At 50.2% G+C, this 27,399-nt stretch overlaps 2 protein-coding genes across 3 annotated transcripts; one reads left to right on the forward strand and one right to left on the reverse strand.

Moving 5' to 3' along the window:
- Window positions 1-5,201, reverse strand: PHYHIP (phytanoyl-CoA 2-hydroxylase interacting protein). Its single transcript, XM_060153583.1, has 4 exons — window positions 5,037-5,201; window positions 3,673-3,847; window positions 1,693-1,810; window positions 1-535 (listed from the first exon to the last, which is right to left on the reverse strand). The coding sequence occupies exons 1-4, from the start codon at window positions 5,199-5,201 to the stop codon at window positions 1-3; spliced, it is 993 nt and encodes a 330-aa protein (XP_060009566.1).
- A 12,648-nt stretch (window positions 5,202-17,849) lies between these two features.
- On the forward strand, window positions 17,850-25,497 carry POLR3D (RNA polymerase III subunit D). 2 transcript variants are annotated; one of them, XM_060155598.1, is made up of 9 exons: window positions 17,850-17,987; window positions 18,215-18,384; window positions 19,367-19,410; window positions 20,023-20,174; window positions 20,337-20,461; window positions 20,672-20,840; window positions 21,196-21,461; window positions 21,877-22,029; window positions 22,202-25,497. In XM_060155598.1, exons 2-9 carry the CDS (start codon window positions 18,220-18,222, stop codon window positions 22,322-22,324), a joined length of 1,197 nt encoding a protein of 398 aa, XP_060011581.1. In that variant the 5' UTR covers window positions 17,850-17,987; window positions 18,215-18,219; the 3' UTR covers window positions 22,325-25,497. The 2 variants fall into 2 exon arrangements, with proteins under 2 accessions (XP_060011581.1, XP_060011582.1); XM_060155599.1 differs by lacking the exon at window positions 22,202-25,497 and having other exon boundaries at window positions 21,196-21,560; window positions 21,877-22,010.
- Window positions 25,498-27,399: the final 1,902 nt, after the last annotated feature.

Raw genomic sequence — 27,399 nt, forward strand, 5'->3', positions numbered from 1 at the left:
CTAGCGGCCCACGCTGATGTTGCAGGTCTTGCAGCTGGGGTCTTTCTTGGCGTCAGCAGTGGACAGGCTCATGAGCTGGTGCCCGCTGATCTCCCCCAGGGTGCCCAGGGACAGGTCGACAGGCTCGGTGTAGATGATCTCCAGGATGAGGTCCTGGGCGTGGCGGAAGACCAGCTCCCCATCCTCCACGCTGCAGGTCAGGAACTTGTTGCAGGCAATGTCCAGGAGGGGCAGGCGGTCACGGCAGAAGCGATCCCCCAGGGAACCCTTGGGGGCCAGCACCAGGATGGCATAGTGGTAGGCCGTGTACATACAGTAGAAGTCCGCAAAGTAGAGGTTGGTGCTGGGGTTGAAAAGGCGCTGGGCAGGGATCTGGAAGCGCCAGCGGCCGTAGGGGGAGTCCTGCGGGGGCTGGCCTGTGTTGAACTCCGTGTTGCAGCTGAAGAAGACCCCGTGGAGCATGCCGCTGGTCGGGGAGCCGTGGCTGCCACTGTTATCCTTCAGGTAGGGCTGCAGCATGTTCCCGCAGTGGGTCCTGCCCACCCCGGGCGGGGGGAAAGGCCCAGGGGAAGAGAAAATGCCGTTGGTTAGCTGGACTGAGGCTTGGCTGCTATATGCGACCTTGAAGGGTGTCAGCCCAGCTCCCAGCTCTCCCACCAGCTACCGCCTCCACCAGTCACAAATAGAACATTCCAGAATGCAAGAGAAGGGAGGGCCCCAGAGACGGGCTGATCCAGCCCACCTCTTCACGGAGGAGAGATCTGAACGCACCACTCCCCAGCTTACAACCCTTTGATGGGACTTGCACAAAAAGCAACACCATAAAGATCTGTTCTTTCGGGCCCCACCTCCCAACACCCCCAAACGCACAGGTAACAGGTAACATCCTCCAGCGGGAACCCCACCCCAGGTCTTTCCTGCCTCTGTGCCTTTGCAGTGCACTCCCCTCTGCCTGGGCTGCCCCTCCCACATTTTCCCACCTGGCCTGGCAAACTTCTAATCATCCCTCAGGTGTCCCCTCCTCTCCAAAACCTTCCAGGAACAGCAAGCACTTACATTCAACAAAATTTTGACTGCCTACCACGTGCAGGACACTGAACTTTACTCAGCAATCACACATACTTGTTATATTCCATCTGTCTGTACTTCCCGATAGACTCTGAGGTTTGCCAGAAGCAATTAAATTGAAGCCTCTCTGGTTGGGTGACAGGTGCGGGGCTCAGCAAGCCTCATCCTCTGATTTCCTCTCCAGTCCCTCGGCACCACCTTAAAGGGCGCCCTGAGACCCTTCCCCGGAGCCTCCAGGTTTCCCAGTGCGCAGTAGGAAGACCACAGCCCTTCGTATTGAGAATCCTCTCACTCTGTATTCCCCTCACCACCTCCCTTGGGACCCAGGGCCTGAATTGGAGGGACAGCTGACCTGCAGCCCTAGAACCCAATGAAAGGAACTCTCCAAAAGGAGGATCAAAGCCAGGACATCGTCCACTCATGACTGTTAGCGTGGTGCCCCAGGCAGCCCCATCCTGAGAGCCCTCTCCTTCCCTGGAGCCTAACATCCCCCCCAGATCCAGCCTGGGTTATGAGGGTGGTGAGGACTCCAGGGGAGGGTCTGGCAACTAACAGGGTGGGGGTGACGTCAGACGGCCGGGGCGGAGGGCAGATCCAGGGCAGGAAGGTGAGACCCAGGCGTACCTGGCGTGCTGGAAGTACTCCTTGTGATGGTTGCGGTAGAAGACGGAGAAGCGGAGCATGCGGCCTGCGATCTGCTCGGCCTTCTCCTGCAACTGGGCCAGGTGCTCCTTGGCGTAATCTGCAAGAGTCCAGGTGGGTCAGTCGAGGGCCAAGCGGGGGATCGCAGCCTGCCCCACGGATCACCCACTGCGTACCGTGAACGCTGGCCCACCTCTGTCGTCAGGGCGCAGGGGAGACCAGACAGTCGCAGCACCTTGGACCAGTTAGGAACAGACCACTTGGCCTGGCTGGGAACATGAGCAGCTGGATGCTGTCTCTCCTTGTCACCTCTGGGCCCTGTTGCCAGAGGCTCAGGGCTCTGCGTCAGAAAAGGGCAGAGGGCTGCCCAGTTTATACAGTCATGTACAGCGAGGGCCCCAGAGGCTATGATCCCAGACCATCCTCGTGTGAAAAGAGGACCAAGAGGCAAAAGGCTGAGAGGAGACAATCTGAGGTCCTTTGGGGAGAGCCCCTCAAATCCACCAGCTAGGAGGCTGCCCACACCACCGCATGGAAGCCAGTTGTAATTTCAGGTGGAGAGTCAGGAGGAAACTGCAGAGAACCAAGGTGAATATTTAGGCAGACCAGGGTCTGGGGCATCCCATGAGAAAGGGGGAAGGTTGGAAACAGCATAGTCAAATTGGACTCCCTGGGCCAGGGCCAGAGGCTGGGGCCATGGAGCCCAGGCAGGGCTGCTGCTAGCCTAGACGGTGCCTTTGAACAAAGTAGGAAGAGGTGCCCTTTCCTCCTTGCTGATGCAGCCCTGGCCAGGGTGCTGGGTTTGACCAAAGGAGGAGGAACTGAATTGCAGCCATCCCCAGCTCCCCAGTTTGCATGACCTCCCACTACATGTAGAGTTCTGGGGTAAACCAAGAGGCTTTCCCTGCAAGGTGTAGGAGCACCTCCAGAGAGTGGCGTTTTGCAGCTGAGCTAAGAAAAAAACACCAGTCAAAAGAGAAAGGCAGGTCAAGGAGACTTGGGGCACAGACTTTGGCAGAGGATGGAGTCAGCAGCCTCCGAGGCCTGGGGCTAAGGATGTCCATGCCCCTTCCTTGTGACAGAGGGAGATCTGGAGCAGTTCTCACCGTGGGCACCAAAAGAATGGAATATCATGGGGCCGATCCTGGGTCATCAGTGAGCAAGTACGCAGAAGCCCAGTATTTGTTCATGTTGGAATTTGCAAGGTAATAGGTGAGTTTGTGGGATGGTTTTCCCAGCCTACGTGGAGGCTCAAGACAAACAAAATGTGATTGTCCTACAAAGTGTCCAGCAACCAATGATCAATAAACAAAACATGGTCCATCCACACAATGGAGTGTTATTCAGCCTTAAAAAGGAAAGAAATGCTGACACATGCTGTAACATGGATGAACCTTGAGGACATGATGCTAAATGAATAAGCCAATCACAGGAGGGCGAATACCGTGTGATTCTCCTCACACGCGGTACCGAGAGTAGTCAAATTTACAGAGACAGAAAGTGGAAGGGTGGTTGCCAGGGCGTGGAATGAGAGGGGAACGGGAAGTTGTTGTTTAAGGGGCATAGAGTTGCAGTTCGGGAAGATGAAAAAGTTCTGGAGATGGATGGCACACCAATGTGAATGTACTTAACGCTACTGGACTGAAAAATGGTTAAGGTGGCAAATTTATGTTATGTGTATTTTCCCCCACTTATGCTTGCCCCAAGCCAGAAAAGTAACTCCATCCCTTTCTGGAAGAGGTATTGTCAACGTAATTAGCAGTGCTCGCATCTGCCTCCTGCATCAGACTGCAGGCTTTGCGGGGGCATGGGTGGGTCTCATCCATGGGTGTCTCCCCGTTGACCGAAGCATGGTGCCTGCGTACAGCAGGTGTTCCTAAGTGCATGCCGGGTTAAGAGGAAGTCCCCTCCTGACCATTACTAAACCAGATGTGCCAAAGCAGCCGGACAGCAGGGCCTCACCCCCAGTGCAGAACTCGACCGTCTCGCTCCAGCCAGACACGAGGTACTCCCCGTCGCTCTGCTTCACGGCGGTCTGCACTGCCACACTGTACTCCGTGCGGGGGCTCAGGAACCAGTGGCCTCTCACCGTCATGGGCAGCGGCACAGCCTTGGCCACGAGCTTGGTGGGGACATCCTGAGAAATGGGGCGCGGACAGAGAGCCTAGAGTCAGATTGGGGGTCACGTCCACTCTTGGCATTCCCCCAGACCTCCCACTCCCCCAGATGGCCGCCTTCCTGCTGAGGAGAGCCAGAGCCTCGGGGATTCAATGGCTTGGTGCCCTGGCCACCATTTTCCCGCAGAAGCAAGCAGTGGCCATTGGGAAGGCCATACAGACACTCCCTGGCCTCCACCCCCTTAACCCCCGATGCCCGTTCTCTTGGGAACTGAGGAGAAAGACCACTGGGGTGGAGGCCTGCAAAGTTGAGGGCGGCGAGACCTTCTTTTCCGAGGGAGACTTCGAGAGCTCTGCACACTGCAGTGCTGTCTCCACGGCAACGGCAAATGCTGAGAAGCCAGGGAGGAAGGGAAAATATGCCTTCTTCTTTGGGGGGGAGGGTTAAGGGGGTGGTGTTGAACAGTCACGTCACCGTGGCAACTGGCCTGCCAAAAGACACCCAGATTGGAAAGCCAGTTCCAAAGAGAGAGAAGGCGAGTAACCCACACGATGCGGTCGTCGTGGGAACCAGCTCTTCCCACCTCACTCTTCCCCCTGCCTCTCTGCCAGCTTGAGAAGATGGGAGCCTTCCTCCCACCCGCCCCCACGCCGGTTCTAACCCAGGGGAAGGACATCCCAGCCAGTGCAGGACTCGCCATCCCTCTTCTAAACCCAGCAAAGAATAGGCCAGAGGGTCGGGGACACAGAGGATCACAGGGGCCTGAGGACCAAGCAAACGGGCACAACCCTGTTCGTGGCCCACGTTGCCCACCCGGTCAACAATAAGGCTGCTTTCTTAGTCGGGGGCTTTGTCGGACCCCTGAGACGCCATCCCCAGGTGTGGCATCTGTGGCCGCACCCTGGGTTTTCCCATCCCATGTGAAGGTCCGGTCGTGATGCCGATGATGGTGTTTGCCGTGTGCTGGGCCGAAGCCAAATACCACGCAGACAATTACCTCAATGAAGCCTCTCCCAAGCTGGCATTATTATTATTCCCTTTTTACCAGTGGAGGAGAGAGGTTAAACAACTTGCCCAAGATTACACAGTAAGAGCTGGACTGGAGTCGGGCCTCTCTGACTCCCAACTCTCCCCTCTAGGCGTTCTGTTATCCTGCCCCCTTCAAGAGCAGGGGCTCGGAGGAGGCGCTCTGGGCACCCTGCACTCACCCGGTGCTTGAACTTGTTGGAGTTCTTATTCTCTTTCTTGTTCAGGTCAATGAAGTAGTGGGTGACCCTCTCCAGGTCACTGTTCTCCATGGTCCAGGAGATGCGAAAGGAGTCACAGGTGATGTTGCTGACCTCGATGCTGTGGGGCGTGGACAGCAGCTCCATGCTCCCCACTGGTTTGGCTTCTGTGTGGACTGAGGAGAGAGGAAGACTCAGCACCTCCCTCCCTGCCACGGAATCTTCTAGAACATCTTGCTCCCAACATCACTTGCAAGGTGGAACCTTGAGGAGCCATCGATTGCACCTGCCTCATCAGATCTGATGGAAAGATAGCACGAGGAGGACTGGAGGGGTGGGGCCGAAGGTGGGCTGGGGTGGCCCCCTCGGGGGCTCTTGGCTCTCCTGGGAGGTGTCTGCAGAGCAGATGGCACCTGACAGGTGGCGGAGGCAGTGGGAATGCTTCAAACGTGGGGCAGGACAGATTTGCAGCAGATGGAGCCAAGGAGGGGGGCCCTCAGCCAGCAGGCGTGAAAAGAGAAAGGGGTGGGGTGGAGAGAGCAGTGCCAGGCGGTGAGGAGTGGCAGGAAGCCCCCACCGGGAGCAGGGTGTGAGGGTGAGGCAGGCAGGGGGCTCTGGCAGCCAAGAGGCCCAGGATGCCAGGGCTCTTGGGTTCAGGCCCCTCCTCCCTGGGGGTGACTCAGCAAGGGCCACCACAACTCGGGGCTGGGAGTACGAGTGCCACCGAGATGGCGTGAATCCACTGGTGGTGGGAGGGGACAGTGGGGCCACGGTTCTCTTCCACCTGTAACATTTCAACTCTCGTTCTTTTTCTTTCAGCAGATCCTCTGTCGCTTGACTCTTAAATTACTAGTTTTTACCTTTACATCTCTTGCAGGCCAGCTATGTGCTAATAATTTCACAAACGTCATCTCATGCAAGCCTCACAATAGGTAGGTACTATGATTATCCCCATTTTACAGATGAAGTAGCTGAGGTCGGTGGGGTGGGGGGTGGTACTAAGATGTCGAAGGTCACACAGCTGCAAAATGATTTGAACTCAGGTCTGTCTGATTCCAGGGCCCAAGCTCTTTATCACGAAGCTAAGGTTGTGTCCCCTTGTGTGTGTGTGTGTGTGTGTGACACATGTGGTGTGTGTGTGCACAGGTGCACGTGGTTTTACCGCTATTTATTTTTCCTCCTTCCATCCTTCCCTTTCAAGGAATTGCTTTTTCTCTCACCTCCCTCTCTCACTCCTTAGCTTCTAGCCCTGGCTGCTGTTCCAGGTGGGAAAGGACCACACCACCATTACTCTCAACTGTGCTTTAGCTATAGGACGAGCTGACTCTGGCCTTGACTTTGGCCTGGCTCACGGGAGCTCCGGGGGACAGGGTGGGGAGTGAGAGGAAGGGGAAGTGACTGTCTCTGGGACAAGAAGGTGAATGTGGTTGGACTCTGTCCTGGGGCGTGTGCTCATTACCCCATAGAGCTCATGCCTGCCTCAAGCTCAGCCCAGCACACCTCAGATTTCTGGAGTGTCATCTCCTTTTCTCCCCCTGCCCTCTTCCTCACCCAGGCGCTAAGGGTGAGGGCACCTTGTGCCTTCGAAAGCAGGTAGTTCTATTTATAGCTCCCAGAAGGTCCAACCCACACTTTCCTGTCAGTTAAGCCTGCTCCGGAGACTGGCATCTCTGGGCTGCCTGGGCGGCAGGCACAGGGAGCAGGATATGGGTGATGGCCCTCACCTGTCCCAGGATGTCACCTGAATCCTTGTTTCATCTTAGCTTCCCACCCTAAAGTGTGTGCCTGCCTGTTGTGAAATTCAGCCAAATGCCAGTGGCTTCGCGCATGGGGAATCCTATGGTGAATAAGCACAGGGGTGCTACCAGGTCCACCCCGAAATCAAACAGAATGGAATCAGTGTCTAGAAACAACTGTATGATAATAAACCAGCTGGTAATTCCTGGGGACAGGTGTGGAGCAGGGGGGGAGTTGCCATCCCTCGGGCTCCCAGTGAGGAGCTCCCCCCGGGAGACACATGTGTGCCCCCCACATGCACACACACACACACATGCACCCACGCACACCAACACAGACACACAGCCACCCCAGAGGGCCTGAGTGGCCACCTCCCACCCTCATGGGACACAGTCTACGCCTAGCCTGTGGGTAGACACCTATTCCTGTCCCCGTACTCCTCAGTCTTCTTAGAGGCAGGGGCAGCAGGGGCAGCCGTGTTTGGTGGCAGGGGTCTCCAGGACCTGGCTCCTCCTTTCCTCTCTCCAGTTCTAGGAGAGCTCAGATCACTTCCCCATGCTAGCTTGGGGGGAGGCAGTGAGTGACACTGGGAGAACAATGAAGCCGAGTGGACCAAGGATGGGCGTGCACCCGGGTCTCCAAGCCCTGATGATGGAGAAGGGCAGGGTTTGAGGGACAGGCTGAGACAGCACCTGAGAAACACCCACGGTCCCGTGTAATCCACCCCAAGACAAGCATTTACACACCCACACACAGGCAGGCACACACGCACGCACACAGATGCACTGGGTATGCCCACCCACACCTGCCACACACGGCTGCACACGCCTCCTCAGACATCCTCGTCCCACACACTCACCTACGCACTCAGGTACCCTCCGCCACCTTCCACGTTCTAAGAATGTCCCACAGTTGTCCCTCCACAAGCTGTCACCTCCACACAGACCCACGCATGTTCACGTCCGCAGGCTCTCACACACACACGTAGGCACACACGCCTTCCCACAAGCCATATTTGGGGAAGAAAGGAGGCCACAGGCACCAACATGCATGAGTGCCGCCTCCACAGAGGCACGCTACCCCTCCGCCTGCCTGCACACATGTGTGCATTCGCATCCACGTCAACCTCTGCCCATATGCTGGCGTTCTCTCTCACGGCTCCTCCAGGCTCAAAGCCACAGACTTTGAAAACACGTTTGTCTCCGCCAGGCTCCGCCAGCCCTGATCCTTCACATGCCAACAGGTTTGCGCACCTACGCACGCGGGCCTGCCCACGGACAGAGGCTTCTGCCCGCTCTCCCCACCTCCATCCCCCTTCTGCTCTGGAGTTGTGCCTCCCCACGTAGAAACCCTCTGGTCGCATGCAGTCAGCCCCCCAACAAAATGAACTCCCACACGCGTGACAAGTGAGATGTCCACACCATAAATATACTGCCTCACACCAACCCCCGCCCACACAGCCCCCAGGCTGCTCAGATAACTGATCCCCCCCCACGGACCTCACATGTACATGTATGTTCCCAGACCCACCACGCGTGAGCATAAGTGCAGGCAGACAGAACTATGTACGCAAGCAAGCCTCCACTTCCCCGGCAAGCAGGTACTCTTGCTGAACACGCCGATACCCCCGGACCATGCCCACTCAGAACAGCCACCACACGCCAGAGGGGACGCATCCCCCCACCCCGCTGTCCCTGTTGGCATCTCTGACTGCAGCAGAATGGTCACGGGCTGACTGTGGTGCCCCAGGGACTGGATCCAGCTGTGAACCCCTTTGCCAAGGGCCTGGGGGAAAGGGGACAAGGTCGTCAGCCCCGGCTATCCAGGTGGGCACCTCGGGCAGTGGCAGGACCCTGGCGCCCCCTAGTCCCTGGCCACCCAAGTCCCTCTCGGGATTGACAGCTGGATCAATGCTCTGGGGAGGAAGGACACTCACCTGGCTCCACCGGGCTCTGCAGAGGAAGATCTGGAAGGGAGGGAGGGGAGAGACCTCTGCGTGGACAGTCTCCCCAGGCTGAGGGGCAGCAGCTGGATGCCTGGGTCAAAGGCGGCAGCGCTCTCTCGCTCCCCTGGCTCCTCTCTCAGCTGCCAAGGAGGCTTCTTCCATGCCCCGCAGGCAGCTCCTCCCTGGCTCTGCAGCACAACGCTGCTGCCCCCCGAGAGGCGATGTTCCCAGCCGAGCGCCAGGAGAGAAACGAGCGAAATCAAAGCAGCGGCGTGGAGGAGAGAGAGGCAGAGAAGGCGAGAAAGAACGAGAGAGCCAGACCGAATCTGGCTCCACCAATGGGATCAGTGGCTGCCCAGCGTCAGGTGACAATAAGCAAGCTTGGTCCCTGCTCGCCTGGGCTGGTGGGAGGGGGAAAGGGCAGAGGGTCTCCCAGGGAGCTACACCGATGTCCTTGGAGACAGTGGCAGTGAGCACCTTTCCCCCATTCTTCCAGGACAAGCTGCCCTCAGAAGAAGTCCCTCCAGCACACCCCTGCTTGGAAATCTCTCACTTGAAGGCAGCCCCTAAACTTCAGGATGCTGGGAGAGGGGTGGGGCTTAGCCTAAGGGCTCAGGAGCTCCAAAGCAAGGATTCTGATTGGCGGATGGGAAGGGGGGCTGTGAAGGGGAAGGGTTCACATGGGGTATGTGAGCTGCAGGCGGGCAGGAGGGGGGTTCTGCCTACAGTCTGGATTCTCTCCTCAGGGCCTTTTGCTGATCTGTGGCTCCATTTTCTTACCAACTCAGTCAAGAGATATCAGACCTGCAGCTCCAGGGCCCCCTGATAGTCAAGGGAGAATGTCTGGCTACTTAAATTCCCCAGGGGGGAAAAAAAAACAAGAGAAAGAAGTTGTGGGGCAGTGAAGGAAGAGCAGAGGCAAGAAAGTGGGGGTGGGAGGGACACACAGAGCTTGGAGTGTTCTCATCCCAGCCAACCACCTGGGCTCAGAGAAGCCAAGCCCTGAATATCTTGACCAGAGAGATTCCTATCTGCTGTCTTAACAACAGGAAGCTTTTCTGCCACCCAGAAATGAGGACCCTGAGCATGCCACCATGAATAACACTCAAGGAAATTTGAGTCAAGCAAACAACAGTGACAAAGAGTATGTACGGTGTGGAAACGCACAGGCTTTGCAGTCAGACAGATACGGTCAAAATTCTTGCTCTGTCACTTTCTAGCTGGGTGACCTTGGACAAGTTACTCAGCCTCTCAGAGCTTCAGTTTCTCCATCTGTCAAGTGGGATGATAACACAGGTTTGTTGTCATCACTGAATGAGAAATCACATCGTAAATCTCAAAGCTCTGGCTGATCTACCAGATGTGCCCAGTCACGCATCAGAGCTGTTATCATCACCATCATTATTGACCGTGCCTGCCTGCAAAGAGCCCACTGCCTTTTAGGGGAGAAAAGATGGGCATTTAGAGACCCAATTAGAGAACAAGGCGTATACAGCTAAATTGAGGGTACAGATGTGGATGCACAAAAGGAGTGAGGACCAGCTCCAGAGAGCAGGGGGAGCGCAGGCAAGAGGAGAAGGTGGAAGCAGCAGCGTGGTGGAAGGTGGGGAGGTCTTGGTGCAGACACAGCAGACACAGCAGGCAGGCCCTGGGTGAGGGCCTCAGAGAGCCGTAGGAGGCCTGAGCTGAGTGTAGGGACACTCCCTGAGAGGGACTCAGAGGCTGCAGATATCGGCAGCAAAGGTTAGAGGAGGTGACAGTGGACAGAAAGTGAACAGTTCACAGAAAGCAAAGACAGCAGAAGCCAATCCTACCCTAAATGGGCATGGAGAACCCGGGCAAGTTTGGTCAGATCCTGAACCTCACAATGCGGTGTGGGGTGTTACACCGAGGCAGGGTTAAGCCCTCCCTTGGCCAAACGTGAGTAGGTCCCGCTCCTCACACACCTACACTGAGAAGTTGAAACTCCAAAGAGATGCACCGTGTCATCTCATGGGCATGGCCAGCATCAGACATCTGGACCGACACCTGGCCCTACAACCCACCTGAGGACAGCAACTCAGTTTCCCCATCTGTAAAGGAAGACTAGTCTCAGCACACCCCCACCTCCCACCTTCACAGGATGGCACACAGACCGCATGAGATCATGTGTCCCAAGCAGAGAACAGTCGCTATCTGAATGCACTTTCGTGGAGCTGGGCGCTAGTGTCAAGTGAAGACGCAAACCCTCTCAGAGCTCCTGCCTCCTCTTGCCTCAGAGGACTTCTCTGCAGATCACATGAGAAAACACATGGTAAGAAGAAAGCATGATGAGCCAAATATAACTAACTCCGGATGAAACCAAACAACTGCCAAGATGCACTTTGGCTGCATTTTTTTTTTAAATAACTTTTTTTTTTTTTTGCGGTACACGGGCCTCTCACTGTTGTGGCCTCTCCCGTTGCGGAGCACAGGCTCCGGACGCGCAGGCTCAGCGGCCATGGCTCACGGGCCCAGCCGCTCCGCGGCATGTGGGATCTTCCCGGACCGGGGCACGAACCCGCGTCCCCTGCGTCGGCAGATGGACTCTCAACCACTGCGCCACCAGGGAAGCCCTAAATAACTTTTTATTACACAAGCCATGCGTGATCATTGTAGAAAGACGAGAAGAATTAATTCTAAAATTTGAGAGAATTAAAATTGCTGGTTTCCTCACCATTCAGAAATAGATGTATATGATATATACTTTATTAGCAAAAATAGAAAGTATAAATACTGTTTTATAACCTGCTTCTTTCACTTAACAATACTTTTTCTGTTCATTACATAGTCTTTCTACAGTTGTGTTTTTGTTTTTTGGCCACACCGCTCTTAGTTCCCTGACCAGGGATTGAACCTGGGCCTACGGTAGTGAAAGCACCAAGTCCTAACCACTGGACCACCAGGGAATTCCCTACAGTATTGTTTTAAATTTAAATATGTTCTATTTCTTTGGAGCCAATTCCCATCTCCTCTGATTAACTTAGTTTACTTTTTCTCCATTCTAAACAACACTGCAAGGGACATTCTTGCAGCAAAATCTCTTCCCACGCTTTAATTATTTTTCCAGTAAAATATTAAGAGGTATAATAAATATAAAGGGACCTTATTTGGATACTGATTTCACAGCAGTTAAAATTTGAATACTAACTGGATCTTTGATAATATTTAGGAATTATTAGTTCTGATAATGTTTTAGTTCTTTTAAGTTCTTTTAAGAGAATATCCTTCAGCGATACACATTCTAATATTTATGGATGAATAACATCATATCTGTGATTTGTTTCAAGATAATCTCGGGGGGACATGGGGTGTGTATATGAAAGATCAGCATGGGTGGATAATTATTGAAGTCAGGCACTTTGAGATTCAATAAGCTATGGTCTCCACTTTTGTGCATGCTTGGAAGTTTCCATGTTAAATATTATATCTAAGCTATGATTACAATTATAACAAAAGCGTCTATTAAGCACCAAGACACAGTGCTAGGCATGCGATTCTCACAACGACCTCGAGGGGTCGATCTATCAACCCCATTTTCAAAGGCGGATAGTGGGAAATGAGACTCGATCCATAAGGAGTCAAGCTAGAGTCAAATCACGTCTGAGTACAAAGGCTGGGTTCTTCGTGGTAGACAGGCACAGAGCAAATATAGAGTCTGAGGTAACAGAGAATGAGTCTGTAAGTGAAAAAAATCTACAGTCTTAACATTGCTCATGCACTTTTTAGACTCAAAATGTTTACGTCTGTTTCCCCGTGGTTCAACTACGTGTGGAGATCTCAGGCGCCAATGAATGCAGACACATCCAGACAGCCTATAAAAACCACCTTGTTCATTTACAAGTGTCGACAATGACAGGAGAGGGCAGTGACTGTTTATGAGAACTGTGTGGATTTCTCAGTGCTTATTTATCTGTTCAAAATTATGTTTAGACCTCCTACAACCCTCACCAGTCACCTATTTCAAATTTACTAAAGAACATTAATTCTAAAATCTGGACACATTCCTGAGTATTCATTCAACTAAAGAATATAATATGTTTTTTTAGCTTTTTTAAACTTAAATATGTAACAACTTTAAGACATGGAAAAATACCGAATTATATTTAAGGACTCTGAAAAGCTATTAGAAGAGACACTAATGAAACGTTGGAGGGGCAGAAGAAATTTCAAGGGAAGATCAAGAACAATGAAGAAAGAATCACAAGTGAAATGAGAAGGGGAAGGACTAATCAGATAGAATGAAGGTACTGGAATAGTCACTAAACTATACCTGAAGTGGACCAGCATAGTATAGGAACTATGGAATACCCCTGGGCACAGCATGGCAAGATACAACACATACTGAATACGTGAACTCCTGCCAGGCTGGAAAGGCTTCCCTCCACACTTACTCTATTTAGAGAGTTGCATAGGAAAGAACCTATAGAGAAGACATAGGAAAATGCAAGGCAAAGATGGCTTTTACATCAATGGTGCCAAAGTTAAATTACAGTTACAATCCACCTGGAAACAATCCACCCTTATTTTTCTTTTTGTTTTTTTCAAGTTTTTGTTTTTTGGATGTGGACCATTTTTAAAATCTTTATTGAATTTCTTACAATATTGCTTCTGTTTTATGTTTTGGTTTTTTGACCGCAAGGCATGTGGATTCTTACCTCCCCGACCAGGGATTGAACCTGCAGCCCCGACATTGGAAGGCGAAGTCTTTTTTTTTTTTTTTTTTTTTTTTTTTTGCGGTACGCGGGCCTCTCACTGTTGTGGCCTCTCCCGTTGCGGAGCACAGGCTCCAGGCGTGCAGGCTCAGCGGCCATGGCTCACGGGCCCAGCCGCTCTGCGGCATGTGGGATCTTCCTGGACCAGGGCACGAACCCGTGTCCCCTGCATCGGCAGGCGGACTCTCAACCACTGTGCCACCAGGGAAGCCCGGGAGAGTACTCTTAATGGGAAATGATAATAATTGTTGTTAGGAAGTAAACCCCAAAATGTAAAAGGTAGAAGGCTTAAGTATTCTTTCCTCTTGTCCTTTCGGCCTGAAAAGTGCTGCAGAAATCCAAGAAGCACTGCAGTAAGGAAACTGGTTAAGTAAAGTATGATGTAAGACAACAATTTGGAATAATATTTAGCCATTAAAAACCATAATTTAGGGCTTCCCTGGTGGCACAGTGGTTAAGAATCTGCCTGCCAATGCAGGGGACATGGGTTCGAGCCCTGGTCCAGTAAGATCCCACATGCCGTGGAACAACTAAGCCTGTGCACCACAACTACTGAGCCTGTGCTCTAGAGCCTGGGAGCCATAACTACTGAAGCCTGCGTGCCTAGAGCCCGTGCTCCGCAACAAAAGAAGACACCGCAATGAGAAGCCTGCATGCCTCAACGAAGAGTAGCCTCCACTTGCAATTAGAGAAAGCCTGCGCCCAGCAACAAAGACCCAACACAGCCAAAAATAAATAAATTTTAAAAACCATAATTTAGAATATTTAATAACTCAGAAATGTTTATAGTATATTAAGAGAAAAAAGCAGATTATAGAACCATATATAAAATGTTTCCATTTTTAACTTTGATATAATTTTTAAAGGTTACTTTCCATTTACAATTATTACAAAATATTGGCTACATTCCCCGTGCTGTACAATACATCCTTGAGCCTATCTTACACCCAATAGTTTGTACCTCCCACTGCCACACCCCTATATTGTCCCTCCCCCACCCCCACTGGTAACCACTAGTTTGTTCTTTATATATATGAATCTGCTCCTTTTTTGTTATATTCACTAGTTTGTTGTATTTTTTAGATTCCACATATAAGTGATACCACACAGTATTTGTCTTTCTCTGTCTTACTTATTTCACTTAGCACAATGCCCTCCAAGTCCACCCATGTTGCTGCAAATGGCAAATTTTCGTTCTTCTTTATGGCTGAGTAGTATTCCATTGTGTATATATACCACATCTTTTTTATCCATTCATCTCTTGATGGACACTTAGTTTGTTTCCTTGTCTTGGCAATTGTAAATAATGCTGCTATGAACATTGGGGTGCACCTATCTTTTCAATTAGTGTTTTTTTTTTTCAGATATATACCCAGGAGTGGAATTGCTGGGTCATCTGGTAGTTCTAATTTTAGTTTTTTAAGAAACCTCCATACTGTTTTCCACAGTGGCTGTGACAATTTACTTTCCCAAGAACAGTGTACAAATGTTCCCTTTTCTCCACATCCTCGCCAACATTTGTTATTTGTAGACTTTGATAATAGCCATTCTGACAGGTGTGAGGTGATATCTCATTGTGGTTTTGATTTGCATCTTTCATAATTAGTAGTTTTGAGCATCTTTTCATGTGCCTGTTGGCCATCTGCATTTCTTCTTTGGAAAAATGTCTCTTCAGTTCTTCTGTCCATTTTTTAATTGGGTTGTTTGCTTTTTTTGATGTTGAGTTGTTATACTTCATTTATAGTTATTATACTCCATTTACAGTTATTATAAAACATTGGCTGTATTCCCATTGTTGTACAAGATATCCTTGTGGCTTATTTTACACCTAATAGTTTGTACCTACTGTTGTACCCCTACTCCCAGACTGACCATTCCCCACTTCCCTCTTCCCACTGGTAACCACTAGTTTGTTCTCTATATATATGAATCTTCTTCTTTTTTGTTACATTCACTAGTTTGTTGTGTTTTTTAGATTCCACATATAAGTGATATCATACGGTATTTATCTTTCTCCATCTTACTTATTTCACTTAGCAATAATGCCCTCCAAGTCCGTCTATGTTGCTGCAAATGGCAAATTTTCATTCTTTTTTATGGATGAGTAGTATTCCATTATGTATATGTGTCTCTCTCTCTCTCTCTTTCTCTCTCTCTATATATGGATGCTTTTTAAAAATTTCCAAATTTTCTACAATGAATAAGTATCTTTGTAAAAAACAAAATAAAACAAAAACCTAGGAGCTGCTAGAAAGCTGCTGGACCTCAAAGCCCAGAGAATGAAATCAAAGCAGTTTTATCTAGTGCCCCAGTCAGAAGCTAAGAGCTGCTATGCGTAGCTCTGTAAGGGACAGGAAGAGTTTTCCTTTGTTTAGGTTTAGTTATATAAAACCAATATGGAGAAAAGAAGTTGAAAAAAGTCTGGTTTAGAAACCAACACAATATTAATATATTATTAAATTGACAACAATTTAAAAAATTTTAAGAGCCAATACTCAAAACAATGTGGCAAAATGTTATATATATTCTTATATATGACATACATTTATGTATACGTTTTCTTACTGGTGATGCATATCAACACAACCCTTTGAAAGCAATTCAGCAAAATGGATGAACAACCATAAAATGTGCATGTTCAGAATGGTACAAGCCACTGTGGAAACAGCTTGACAGTTTCTGATAAAATTAAGCATACAACTATCATTCAACTCAACAACTGCACTTGTGGGCATTTATCCCAGAGAAAGAAAAACTTGCACAAAAACCTGTACATGTGTGTTCATAGCAGCTTTATTTGTGATAGCCCCAAACTGAAAACAACCCAGATGTTCTTCAAAGGATGAATAGTTAAACAAACCATGGATATTCAGCAATAAAAAGGAATGAACTTGTTATACGTGCATGATACATGCAACAACTTGGATAATCTCCAGGGAATTACGCTGAGTGAACAAAGCAATCCCAAGAAGTCACATATTGTATTATTCCATCCTTGAATGATTTCCACTCTGGAAATAACAAAAGTATAAGATAGAGAACAGATTAGCAGCTGCCAGGGATGTGTGGGAGGGAGGGAAGTGTGGCTGTAAAAGGGCACTAGAGGATCCTTGTCGTAATGGAAATGTCTTGTATTTTTCCTACCAATGTAGATATTCTGGTTGTGATAGTGTACTATAGTTTTACAATATGATACTATTGGGGAACCTATGTAAAAGGTACTTGGGATCTCCGAATTATTTCTTACAACTGCACGTGTATCTACTATTATCTCAAAATAAATTTTACTTAAAAAAATAAAGTGCATCTTCTTTTGGCCAGTTATCAGAAGTCTGGAAATTTGTTCTAGGAATATTATCCAGAAGAAAAAACTTTAAAGGCACCAGATGTTCACTACAGTGGTATTTACAATAGGGAAAAGAAACAATTTAAGTGTCCAAACAGGAACACAGACAAATCGTGGCATAGCCACCCAAGAATTATGCAGTCGTTTGATGCAACAACAAAGCAACGTTATTTGAAAAGGGAGGATTCAAAACTGTGGTACAATGTGAAATCTCTGTGAGGGGGATTGTAATATATTACAGAAGTTTTAATAGTTAGTCTATGTGAAATTCTAACAAATGTTTTCCTTCCCTCAAGCTATCTGTAAAGTTACATGGTTTTTACATGGTTTGGGGGTGGAGGGAACGACAGTAAAGGACATTTTTTTATGTTAAATTACAAATGTCGGAGTCACGATAAAAGTTCTTTAAATCTGTCCCTCAGAACCAACAGAACAAACTTCGTTTTTCAGGTTCCAGGGTGGGAACAAGAGTGCATACAAGGGCCCACAGTCACGAGTCCAGGGCAGGTGCCATTAGGCACCCGATTCATCCGCTGCAGCTGCTCCAGCGCTATGCCCACAGCCCAACCCCAGGATCCCACCAGGAGTCCTGGGAAAGGACCCCCGAACAAGGGCGAGGATGCAGCCCAGAGGTGCAGTGACCACTCCAAGGTCACCAGCGAGCTGGCAGTCGAGGCTCGGCCCGGCCCAGCCCAGAGCTCCCTGACTCTGAGTCGGGGTCTCGCTCTCTCCCCCGCGTCCCCCGCCCCAACCCAAGCTTCGACCCCAAGGCTCCGCAGCGGCGAACTCCCACGTTGCGTCCAGGCGGCCACCCGGCCCCCAGCCCCTGAGCTGGCGCCCCCACCTCACGCCGCCGGCCAAGACCCCCCGAGCGCTGCAGCGTGGCGTGACCTAGACCATTCCCCGCTTCCTTTTTCGCCCTCTCAACCCAGCTTTTCCCGACTCCGGGAAGAACCGGGAAGAGAAGGCGGAGGGGAGCTAGGCGCCGCCGGATAAATACTGTGGCTCGGCCCCGCCCACCGACCTCACTTCCGCCCCGCGACAAGATGGCGGCGCCCGCGCCGTGCCACGCAGACTTCCGCCCGGCGCCGAGGCCCGGGGCCGACCGCGGGTCGCCTCGGAGGTGAAGTCGGGACGTGCGTGGTGCGGAGCTGCAGCCTGGGTGCGCTGAGGTGCGTCGTTGCCTCGTGCCTGGTCGGGAGCCTGGGGAGACGGCGAGCCAAGGGGTCTGGCCGCGGTGGTCCGGGGAGTCTCGCCACGTGGGAGGGGGAGGAGCTGAGACGCTGCGGGAGGGACGCCCTGACGGGGGGCGGGAGGCCACGTGGGTGGGGTTTCGCCCAGGGTCCGCGTGTCCTCCCCCTGGAGTGACTTCGTTACCCCTCTCCTCCTTCTCTCTCAGGCACCATGTCAGAAGGAGACGCCGCGGGCGAGCCCAGTGCTCCAGGAGGGCCCCGACCCCTCCTTTCTGGGGCGCGGGGGCTTATCGGGCGGAGGCCGGCGCCTTCCCTCACCCCGGGCCGCCTTCCCTCCATCCGCTCCAGGGATCTCACCCTCGGGGGAGTCAAGAAGGTACCCGACGGCACCTTTCTAAAGAAACCCAACTACCCTGAATTCCAGGCACCTGGGGGTTTGACTGATGTTCCTGGAGGGCCTAGCGTGGTGTTGGGCCTAAGGACTCTTGTCCTCAGACTTACGCCGACAATTTCTGGGGCGCCTACCCACCTTCAAATCAAGACACTGGGTGCAAAATATTGACATGGCTCTCAGAGATGACTGAAGAGCAGAGAATCCTAATTAGCTCAAAAGCAACTTGAGCAGTGTTTATTTCGTTTTTGTGTGTGTCTTGGATACCTTTAAGAAACCCACGAAAGCCACGCACACATAAACTTTGCCTTCAGTTTAAGAGAGTTCTGAATTTGACCTGGATCCCAGTGTGCAAACTTCTGATCCAAAGTATTATGATTCTTAGACGTGGTATCAGAGGCTCTGAGTCCTTTCCTGTTATGTTTATGACTGTAGATGTAAAGTGTAGCCCTTAAAGAAGATGGGGAGGATGACAGCATAAAAGCAGCCAGTTTTTGAAGACCAAAGTTTACCTTTGGAAATTCTGGTGGCAGTCTAACCTGATCCTCTGTTTGTGAGTGCTGGCAGATCTGTCTTCCCTACTTGAGCGTTGCTGCTAGAGCTCTTTCCCTATGATACTGTCTGGTCTGTATAGCAGTTTGAAGACAAGGGGTGAGGTTAGGTAAATTGCTTTGCTATTAGAAGTCCTGAGGGCTCTCCTTTCAGGGGGCAGAAGCTGAGGCTGCTATTTAAATGTTTTTTGATGCCCCTTTTCTTCTATGTGTAACTCCACTGTCACCACGACATGACATTCCTCCTTTTCAAACACATGTCCCTTTCTGTAAGTCTTTGACAACAGTGTGGAATGTGCAGAAGAGAGCCATGTTGGTCTTTGTCCACAGAAGTTGCCCCTTTGGAAGTTTTTATTTTCCCCTGTACTTTGGGATCAGAATTTACCAAATCAGTGACTCCTGTATTTTACTTTCAGAAAACCTTCACCCCGAATATCATCAGTCGGAAGGTCAAGGAAGAGTAAGTAGCTAGGCCTTCTGAATACTTGCCCCTTATTTACTTGTTCTGAATTTGGGCCTTTGGGGAAATAACTAAGTATGTGGCTCAGAAATTTAAATTTGTAGATTTAATTCTTTTCAGTGGTGATTTTCAACCCTGGCTCCCAGGTGATTCTAGCGTGCAAGCTTTAAACAAATACGGATGCCTGGGAGTCCATCCCTAAAATAGTGGTTTAACTTGTTTGCAATGAAACAGAGTGATTATCTTTTATAGCCAGAGTTGAGAGCCAGTAGTTTGGGCAAAGATGTATCAGGTTTTCTCTTAAGCTCTTTTGCAATGCAGCTTTCCTACTTTCAGTCAATACCAAAAAATCCACATTTTGGGGCAGTCTCTATAATTCAACTTTTGAGTTATAGTTCTAACATACACTCTCAAACAGAAAGGTAAAGTACAGTAAACTGAAAGGACTCTGCTTCAGCAAGGAAGTGAAAAAGGTGCTAGACTTAAGATTGGGTGTTCTGCTTCTCATGATGTAGTTGTTGGCTCATGTGGAGCGGAGTGTATGGGAGAGTAAGACCAGTTCTCAGAGGCAGGGGAAGTGAGTGGTTTCCCTTAATCCAGTGTCTTTTCTAGGCCCAAGGAAGAAGTAACTGTCAAGAAGGAGAAGCGTGATAGGGATAGAGACCGACAGCGAGAGGGCCATGGACGGGGCCGGGGGCGCCCAGAAGTGATCCAGTCCCACTCTATCTTTGAGCAGGGCCCAGCTGAAATGATGAAGAAAAAGGGTACAAAGCTGCCGGGGCTCCGGGAGGAAGGAATTGGTGGATTTCAGTTCAGACTGCTCACGAGAAGGGCAAGGGCGGTGGCATTCCCCTGCTTGCTCCCAGTTAGTGTTCCTTGCTGTTGGCCCCTTCCTTACTCTTGGTGAACTGGGTGGTTTCCCACAGGGAACTGGGATAAGACGGTGGATGTGTCGGACATGGGGCCCTCTCACATCATCAACATCAAAAAGGAGAAGAGGGAGACAGATGAAGAAACAAAACAGATTCTGCGTATGCTGGAGAAGGATGATGTAGGTACCAGCAGGCTGGGGGGATGGGGCTTCTTTGTGTGATGAAACGCGCTTCAGGGGAACCAAGTCGGGGGAAGCAGAGCTCTCTGATGTCCCAGAAGCCTGGTGAGCGGCGGGAATCTTCGATTAGAAAAGGACTAAGGTGGACTGCACTCCCAGGTATTTGTGTGTGCTGGCCCCGCCATGTGACCCCCGACTCTTCTTTGGCAGTTCATCGATGACCCTGGGCTGAGGAATGACACTCGAAATATGCCTGTGCAGCTGCCGCTGGCTCACTCGGGCTGGCTTTTTAAGGAAGAGAATGAAGAACCAGATGTTAAACCTTGGCTGGCTGGCTCCAAGGAAGAGGACATGGAGGTGGACGTGCCAGCTGTGAAAGGTACTCTGTGTCAGTTAACGTCTTGTCTCCTTTTCAGTTAACGTCTTGTCTCCTTTTCTCCAGCTGTCCCCCAAGAGCGAGTTTCCCAGACTGCTGCTGCCAGGCCGGTCCTCTCCCACTCCACAGGACCTGAGCACGCTCAGTGGGTTCACGCTGACGGGGATCGGTGGGCCCAGCCTGCGATACTCCTTTTTAAATAAGTCACACAGCTTCTGGATCCCTCTTTCAAAGCAGAGTTTCCTTGCAGCTTCCTGGCTGAGTGACAGTGGAGCAGACCAGGCCGAAGGGATGGGTGCAGTGAGATGGCATAGGGGCTGGCCACTGATAGCCCTTCCAATTCTGTTATCTCGGGCAGTGAAAGAGGAGCCACGAGATGAGGAAGAGGAGGCCAAGATGAAGGCTTCCTCCAGAGCAGCCAGGAAGACCCCGGGCCTCCCGAAGGACGTATCTGTGGCAGAGCTGCTCAGGGAACTGAGCCTCACGCAGGAGGAAGAGCTGCTGTTCCTGCAGCTGCCAGACTCACTCCCTGGCCAGCCGCCCACTCAGGACGTCAAGCCTATCAAGACGGAGGTGCAGAGCGAGGACGGACAGGTGGTGGTTATAAAGCAGGAGAAAGACCGGGTACGTTCACGATTGAGTTCTGTGAAGGTGCAGGGGACCAGGAGGGGAAAGAGCCACCTGCAGGGGAAGCAGAGGTGTGCCGCCCGCCCACGCTGAAATGCGAGAATAATGTGCATTTGTTCTTTCTGCCCGAGAGGGCCTTGGGGCTTTGTACTTCAATGCCAGTTGTATGTGTGTGTTTCACAGTGAGTTATTTTGAATGTGTACAAATCAGAGAACATAGACTCTCATATACCATCACCCAGCTTTATCAGTTACTGATATTTTGTCCGTTTATTTATGTTTGCTGTGGTTTGGGTTTTGTTCTGTTTTCTGACCAGTGTCAGGCAGCCCCAGGAAAAGGCCCTGTCTGGGGAGCTAAAGGATGGAGGGAACGGCTCCTTACCCAGTGTCTATCCCCTCGTTGTCTTCACAGGAAGCCAGGCTGGCAGAGAATGCTTGTACCCTGGCCGACCTGACAGAGGGTCAGGTCGGCAAGCTGCTCATCCGCAGGTCGGGGAAGGTGCAGCTCCTCCTGGGCAAGGTGACTCTGGACGTGACGATGGGGACGACCTGCTCTTTCCTGCAGGTGAGAGCCTGCTGGGTCGGGACGGAGGCTCTTCGAGACATTGAGGAGCGTTGAGGACTCGGTGCTGAATATGGAGGAAGGGTTCTTGGGATTATCACGTTGAAATCACAGGACTGAGCGAATGATAGGCTATGCGGTTTTGGTTCTCATCTCTGTCTCTCTTCATTGGCAGGAGCTGGTGTCCGTGGGCCTTGGAGACAGTAGGACGGGTGACATGACGGTCCTGGGACACGTAAAGCACAAACTTGTATGTTCTCCCAATTTTGAATCCCTGTTGGATCACAAACACCGGTAAAAGGAGCAGATGGAGGATGGTGGTGATTGTGTCCACGGCTGCTGCCTGCTCCAGACTTTTGTTCTCAAATCTGTTCAACCCAGAAGGCGCCTGTTTAGCCCACCCACTCCAGCCATCGTCCCAGTTTTCCCCACATGGCTCCTTCCCGCAGCAGCTGTGAACGGCGCAATGACCTTCCCGCAGCACGGAAACTGCACACCCTCACTGCTGGGGGGCTTGTCCCTGCTATTTATTTTTATATTTATGGCTTACCTCTTCAACTGACTGCACCCTCCCCAGGTGGAGAGGCGGCATGGTCTGGGAAGGGACAGGCTCCTTCTCTAGGTGACGTCTTTGTTCTCAGGGTAGGAAGTGTAAGGACAGCTGCTGCTGCTGCTCCCGCCTTCCTCCCAACAGGCGGCACCAGAGAGAGAGCAGGGACTCCTCGAGTCTGAGACTCAGCCCCAGCTCTGCCCATTACTAGTTGTGTGATTGACAAACTACCTAACGTTTCTGAGCCTCATATTCCTCATCTGACAAAAATGAGGACGATACCTACCTCACAGGGTTGGCATGAGGATGCAGTGGAATATTGTCGATGAAAACTTGCACAAGGCCAGACATACACAGTAGGCGCTCAATAAATGTTAGTTTAGTTTCCCTTCGACTGAATCTATTTTCAAACAAAAGAGAGATTCTGAGAATCTCAGATAAAGTGAATGGAGCTGCTTTATCCCACATTCTTACTCCGTGTCCTATCCCCCCAGCCTGATGCTCTGAAGGTTTGGGTTTGGGCCCTTCTATGCCCTTTTTTTCCTAAGCACTCTTAGGCAAGTGCTTCCTGTCCATTGCTGCGAGGCCCTAGCTGTAGGTGCCATCAGAAGTGACAGAGTCAGAGACTCACTCCTCCCAGTGCCCTGCAGATGCCTTCGGGTGACATGATGGTCCCAGGACTCCCTCCACCCTCACTCCTGCAGTAGGTAGCTGCTACTCTTCCAGTAGCAGCTACTGGAAGAGTAGCTGCTTCCACTATTTCTCAGAAGAAACCTGTGACCACTCCTGGAGAATTATCACCACACCGAGTCAAATACTGCTGAAAAACAACCCTGGTTGAGATAGTAAGTAGAAGATTTATTGAATAATGGCCTCACTTTGAATTTGAGAGGCCCACCTCTGTCTCCTGTCCTGGCATCAACTTGGATTCCACTGCCACTGGCCGCGCTGGCCTTGTAGTTCATTGGTCTGTGGTCTTGTTCCTTTCAGCAGCTCACCACACTCTTGACCCTTCCAGTGTGTGGTCCCTAAGGAGCAGCTTCTCTTTCCTCGTCCCTTGTCTGCAGGGCAGGGTCGGGGAGGCACCTCGGAGGTTGGGGAAGGCCTCCTGTTGCAGTGTTCGTGGTCATTAGACACCGGCAAGTCAGCTCCCTTTGCTGTGAGCTTAGCAGACCACTTCTGGAACAGGTGTGAACCACACAGACTCCTCTTAACTTAGGTGGCCCAAGAGGTTTTGGAAGGATATGCCTTTCTTTAGTCTCGCCTTCTGTTCCTTGAGCCTGTTTTTCATTCATCACCACTGGGGCTTCTCCACCGAGCCCCTCAAGCCGCCTAGCCAGCAGCTAGGAGGCAGGATTGACTGTGTAGTCCCCACATCGCCCCTTCTGTAGCTAAGAGCTCACGTGAGCTCTGTTGGATGGTACTGTTCTGGTCTCTGTTCTCACTGTAGAGGACAGGTGAGCAGAAAGGGTCTTGGAGATGTGTGCCATGAAGTCCTGTTTGGTCTAATGCTGAGCTTTGATGAACCAACTCCTTTTTTGTTCTCTGGGCTTCAGTGTTTGCTGCTTCTCCTTTTCCACAGCTAATGAACTGCCAGTGAGTCTCCATTGTAATCCTCTCTTTCTCTTGGCTACTTTGGTTCAAAAACACTCTTCTGCTTTTCCCGGCTAGCTCAAAGGCCCTGCCTCGTTAGATGTTTGGTGTTTTGCAGTCTTGAGTTCTTTGACTCCTCCACGGAAGCTTGAGGAAGGGTGTGTACCACTTTAACGTTCACCACTTTGCCATTTCAAGTATCTTGGGGATCGACCGTTATGACCCTGCGTCACAGTCCCCACGATCTGTCTCTACCTTCCTGATACACAGATTGAACATCGTCAATAAAAGTGTGGCAAAAAGACGAGGCAAGCCTGCTTTCTTGGCCAAGCCTCCAAAGCATACATTTCTACCAACAAATAAATGCAAATGACAGGAGTAAAAGCCCAAAGCCAAATTCATGTATGAGTGCAAGTGGATGCAAATTTATTACTACCTGCATCTGTGTGTATGCATTTTGTTAAGATGCCGAAAGCAAGCTGTAGGCTTGTTCGTTTCTTAATTACATGATTAAGTGACAGTGTGGGCCTTAGAGTCAGGGTGGGGTTTGAATCTAACTCCACCAGTATAACATTGGGGAAAATCATTTATCCTCCCTAAGCTCAGTTTTATACATTTTCTGTAAAAATGAGATAATAGTAGCTTTTTAATAGGGTTGCTTTTAAATTACAGTGGACATAAAGCATTTATTTCCTGCCAGACAGAAAAGTGCTTCTTCTGTTAGGACGTGATCAGCACAAGTAACGGAAAACTAGACTGACAGTGACATAATCAATAAGAATGTTTAATTATCTCATGTAACGGGCAGTCTGGAGATAGATGGTTCCAGAGTTGGGTGGCAGCCAAAACATCAAGGTTTTCTTGGATGCATTTGTTCTGCCATCCTTGGTGTTACAAAGTGGCTGTAACACCTCGGCATCATTTCTTCAAATGACAGTGTCCAGAGCCAAAGCAGGAAGCAAATTAGACAGCAGTTAAGGAACTTCCTCCTCATTCTGCTCATATCAGGGAGGAATGTCCTTCAGAGGCCCAAAGAGACTTGCCCCTATGTCTCTCTGATAGAGCGGACCACATAACCACCCTTGGATGGGCACTGGCAAAGAGGGATGGGTGCACCAGTTTGTCCCCTGGCACTGACATCTTGTTGCCTTTGAGACGGGGTTTTGTTAGTAGGGAAGAAACAGGAATGGCACTTAGGTATAAACAGTCCATGATAGTTGCCACCGTGATTAAAAAATACTGTCTATTGTACTAAACTCTAACTATATCTAGGTAGAATTTTTTTTAATGTTCAATTACCTTTTATTCTAAATAAACCAGTTTTAACATCTTAGTGCATATTCTTTCAGACTACAAAATTGTGTATGTTACATATAATGATATAAACATGCTGTTTTATCACATTTCATCTCACTCAAAAATACAGCTCTTCCATGTTAATAGTAAGCCTCTTGTACTTCAGATACTTCTGATCTAGCTGAAAATATCAGAGACAGCGCCCTTTAATCCTCCCAGACCTACCCACATGGTCCAATTGATCACTCACACTTGGCTCTTTAAAGGAAGAGGCTTATTTCCTAGGTATAGTCAGAGTGAAAACAGTGACGTCCATTGCCTATTCATCCCACCCCCAGCCTAGTGCAGGATACTTCCACTGTTGGGGCATCCCCCTCTTAAGATGGCTACAGCTATAGTGACAGATGCCATGTTGACAGCTGCTCTTGGACTGTGGTTCAGCTGCCGAAGTTCTACTGATGGAGGGTCGGAACTGGAGTGGGCTTAGGTCTCAAGGGCATCATCTGAAAAAATGGAGATGGAATGCCAATTCTAGGAACCCCTCTGTGTGGCCAACTTCTGACTCAGCTCTTCTGAAGCATTTCTTCCGTCCCCTTCCATGGGAGCAGTCACTGGTCCAACTCCCTGAAAGCTGGGGCAGAGGTTAGACTTCCTTCTGTTTGGCTCATTTACATTTAAGACCCAGTCAGTTGGAAAAAATGCAGTCTTGATCATTATTGGCCCAACGGTTCTATCTTGTGTACTTTTCAGGATTCAGTGGAGAAATAGAAACCATTCTAGGTACTCTAAGCAAAAAAGTTTAATACAGGAAGATAAGTATTTTTAGACTCATTGGAAAGCTGGAAGAGTGAGTCATAGGTTGAGTCTCCAGGATTCAGAACCCTAGAGAACTGATATACCAGGGGAGCTACACCCTCTGCTAGAATCAGGAAGGCGGAGGACCTGGATCGAGCTATGAGGACACACTGCACGGCCGCAATCTAGGGATCAGGCAGGGCCCGCAGTCTCAACTGCCTGGGGAACCACAGAGCTAAAGGTTGCACCCTGGAACACCTGAAGACAACCCCCCACATGCTGAGTGCCCTCTGTGTGCTAGGTAGAGTTCAAGCGTAGTATTTGTCAGTGACAAAACAGAAAGGTCTCTGTCCTGGTGGAACTTGCATTCTAGTGAGGGAGACAGACAATAAGTATAAGTAAGTTACAGAGTATTTAGAAGGTGATGAGTGCTTGGGAATTTTTCTTTTAAAGGGTAAGGGGAGTCTATGGGTGGTAGTATCACAGTAAGTAGGGTAGGCTTCATTGAAAAAATATTTGAAGTGAAGCAGCCGGATCAGTAGGCAGTGGGGACAGCTAGGAGCTGACACTGTGAGAGAGGGGACAGTATCAGAGGTGGGGTGGGCAGCCCAGGTCCTGCAGGGCTTCGAAGCCATCATAAGGACTTTGGCTTTATTCTAAGGGAAATGATTAGCTGTTGCAAGTGTCTCTTAGGTTTCAAAAGGCTCCCATTAGCTGCTGGGTTGAGACAAGGGTAGAAGCAGAGGCACCGGTTTGGAGGCTGCTACATTAACCCAGGCAACAGATGGCAGTGGCTTGGACCAGGGTTAATGGTGGAGGTGTTGGGAAGTGGTTGGATGCTAGATACTTATTTCAAAGGTAGAGCCACCTCGATGTGCTGATAGAGTAGATGTGGGGTGTGAAAGAGCAGAATCAAACAGCCAAAGCAGTAGGAAGGTGGGCCATACTTCCACCTTTCAAATCCCAATTGATGGAACCTAACTCATACCCAGCATCCTCGTGCAAGTGATCTTGGGAAATGTAGCATCCCCCTTCTAGCCCCAGTAATCCAGGTTGGCACTTTATAAAGTGGTGGTGGTTGCGTGCATGTTCAACCACATTCAGCAGAGTTGGCTTAAGGATCCAAAATTTGAAGGTAA

The sequence above is a fragment of the Lagenorhynchus albirostris genome, chromosome 7 (assembly GCF_949774975.1).
Source record: "Lagenorhynchus albirostris chromosome 7, mLagAlb1.1, whole genome shotgun sequence".
In the NCBI taxonomy this organism is placed as follows: Eukaryota; Metazoa; Chordata; class Mammalia; order Artiodactyla; family Delphinidae; genus Lagenorhynchus; species Lagenorhynchus albirostris.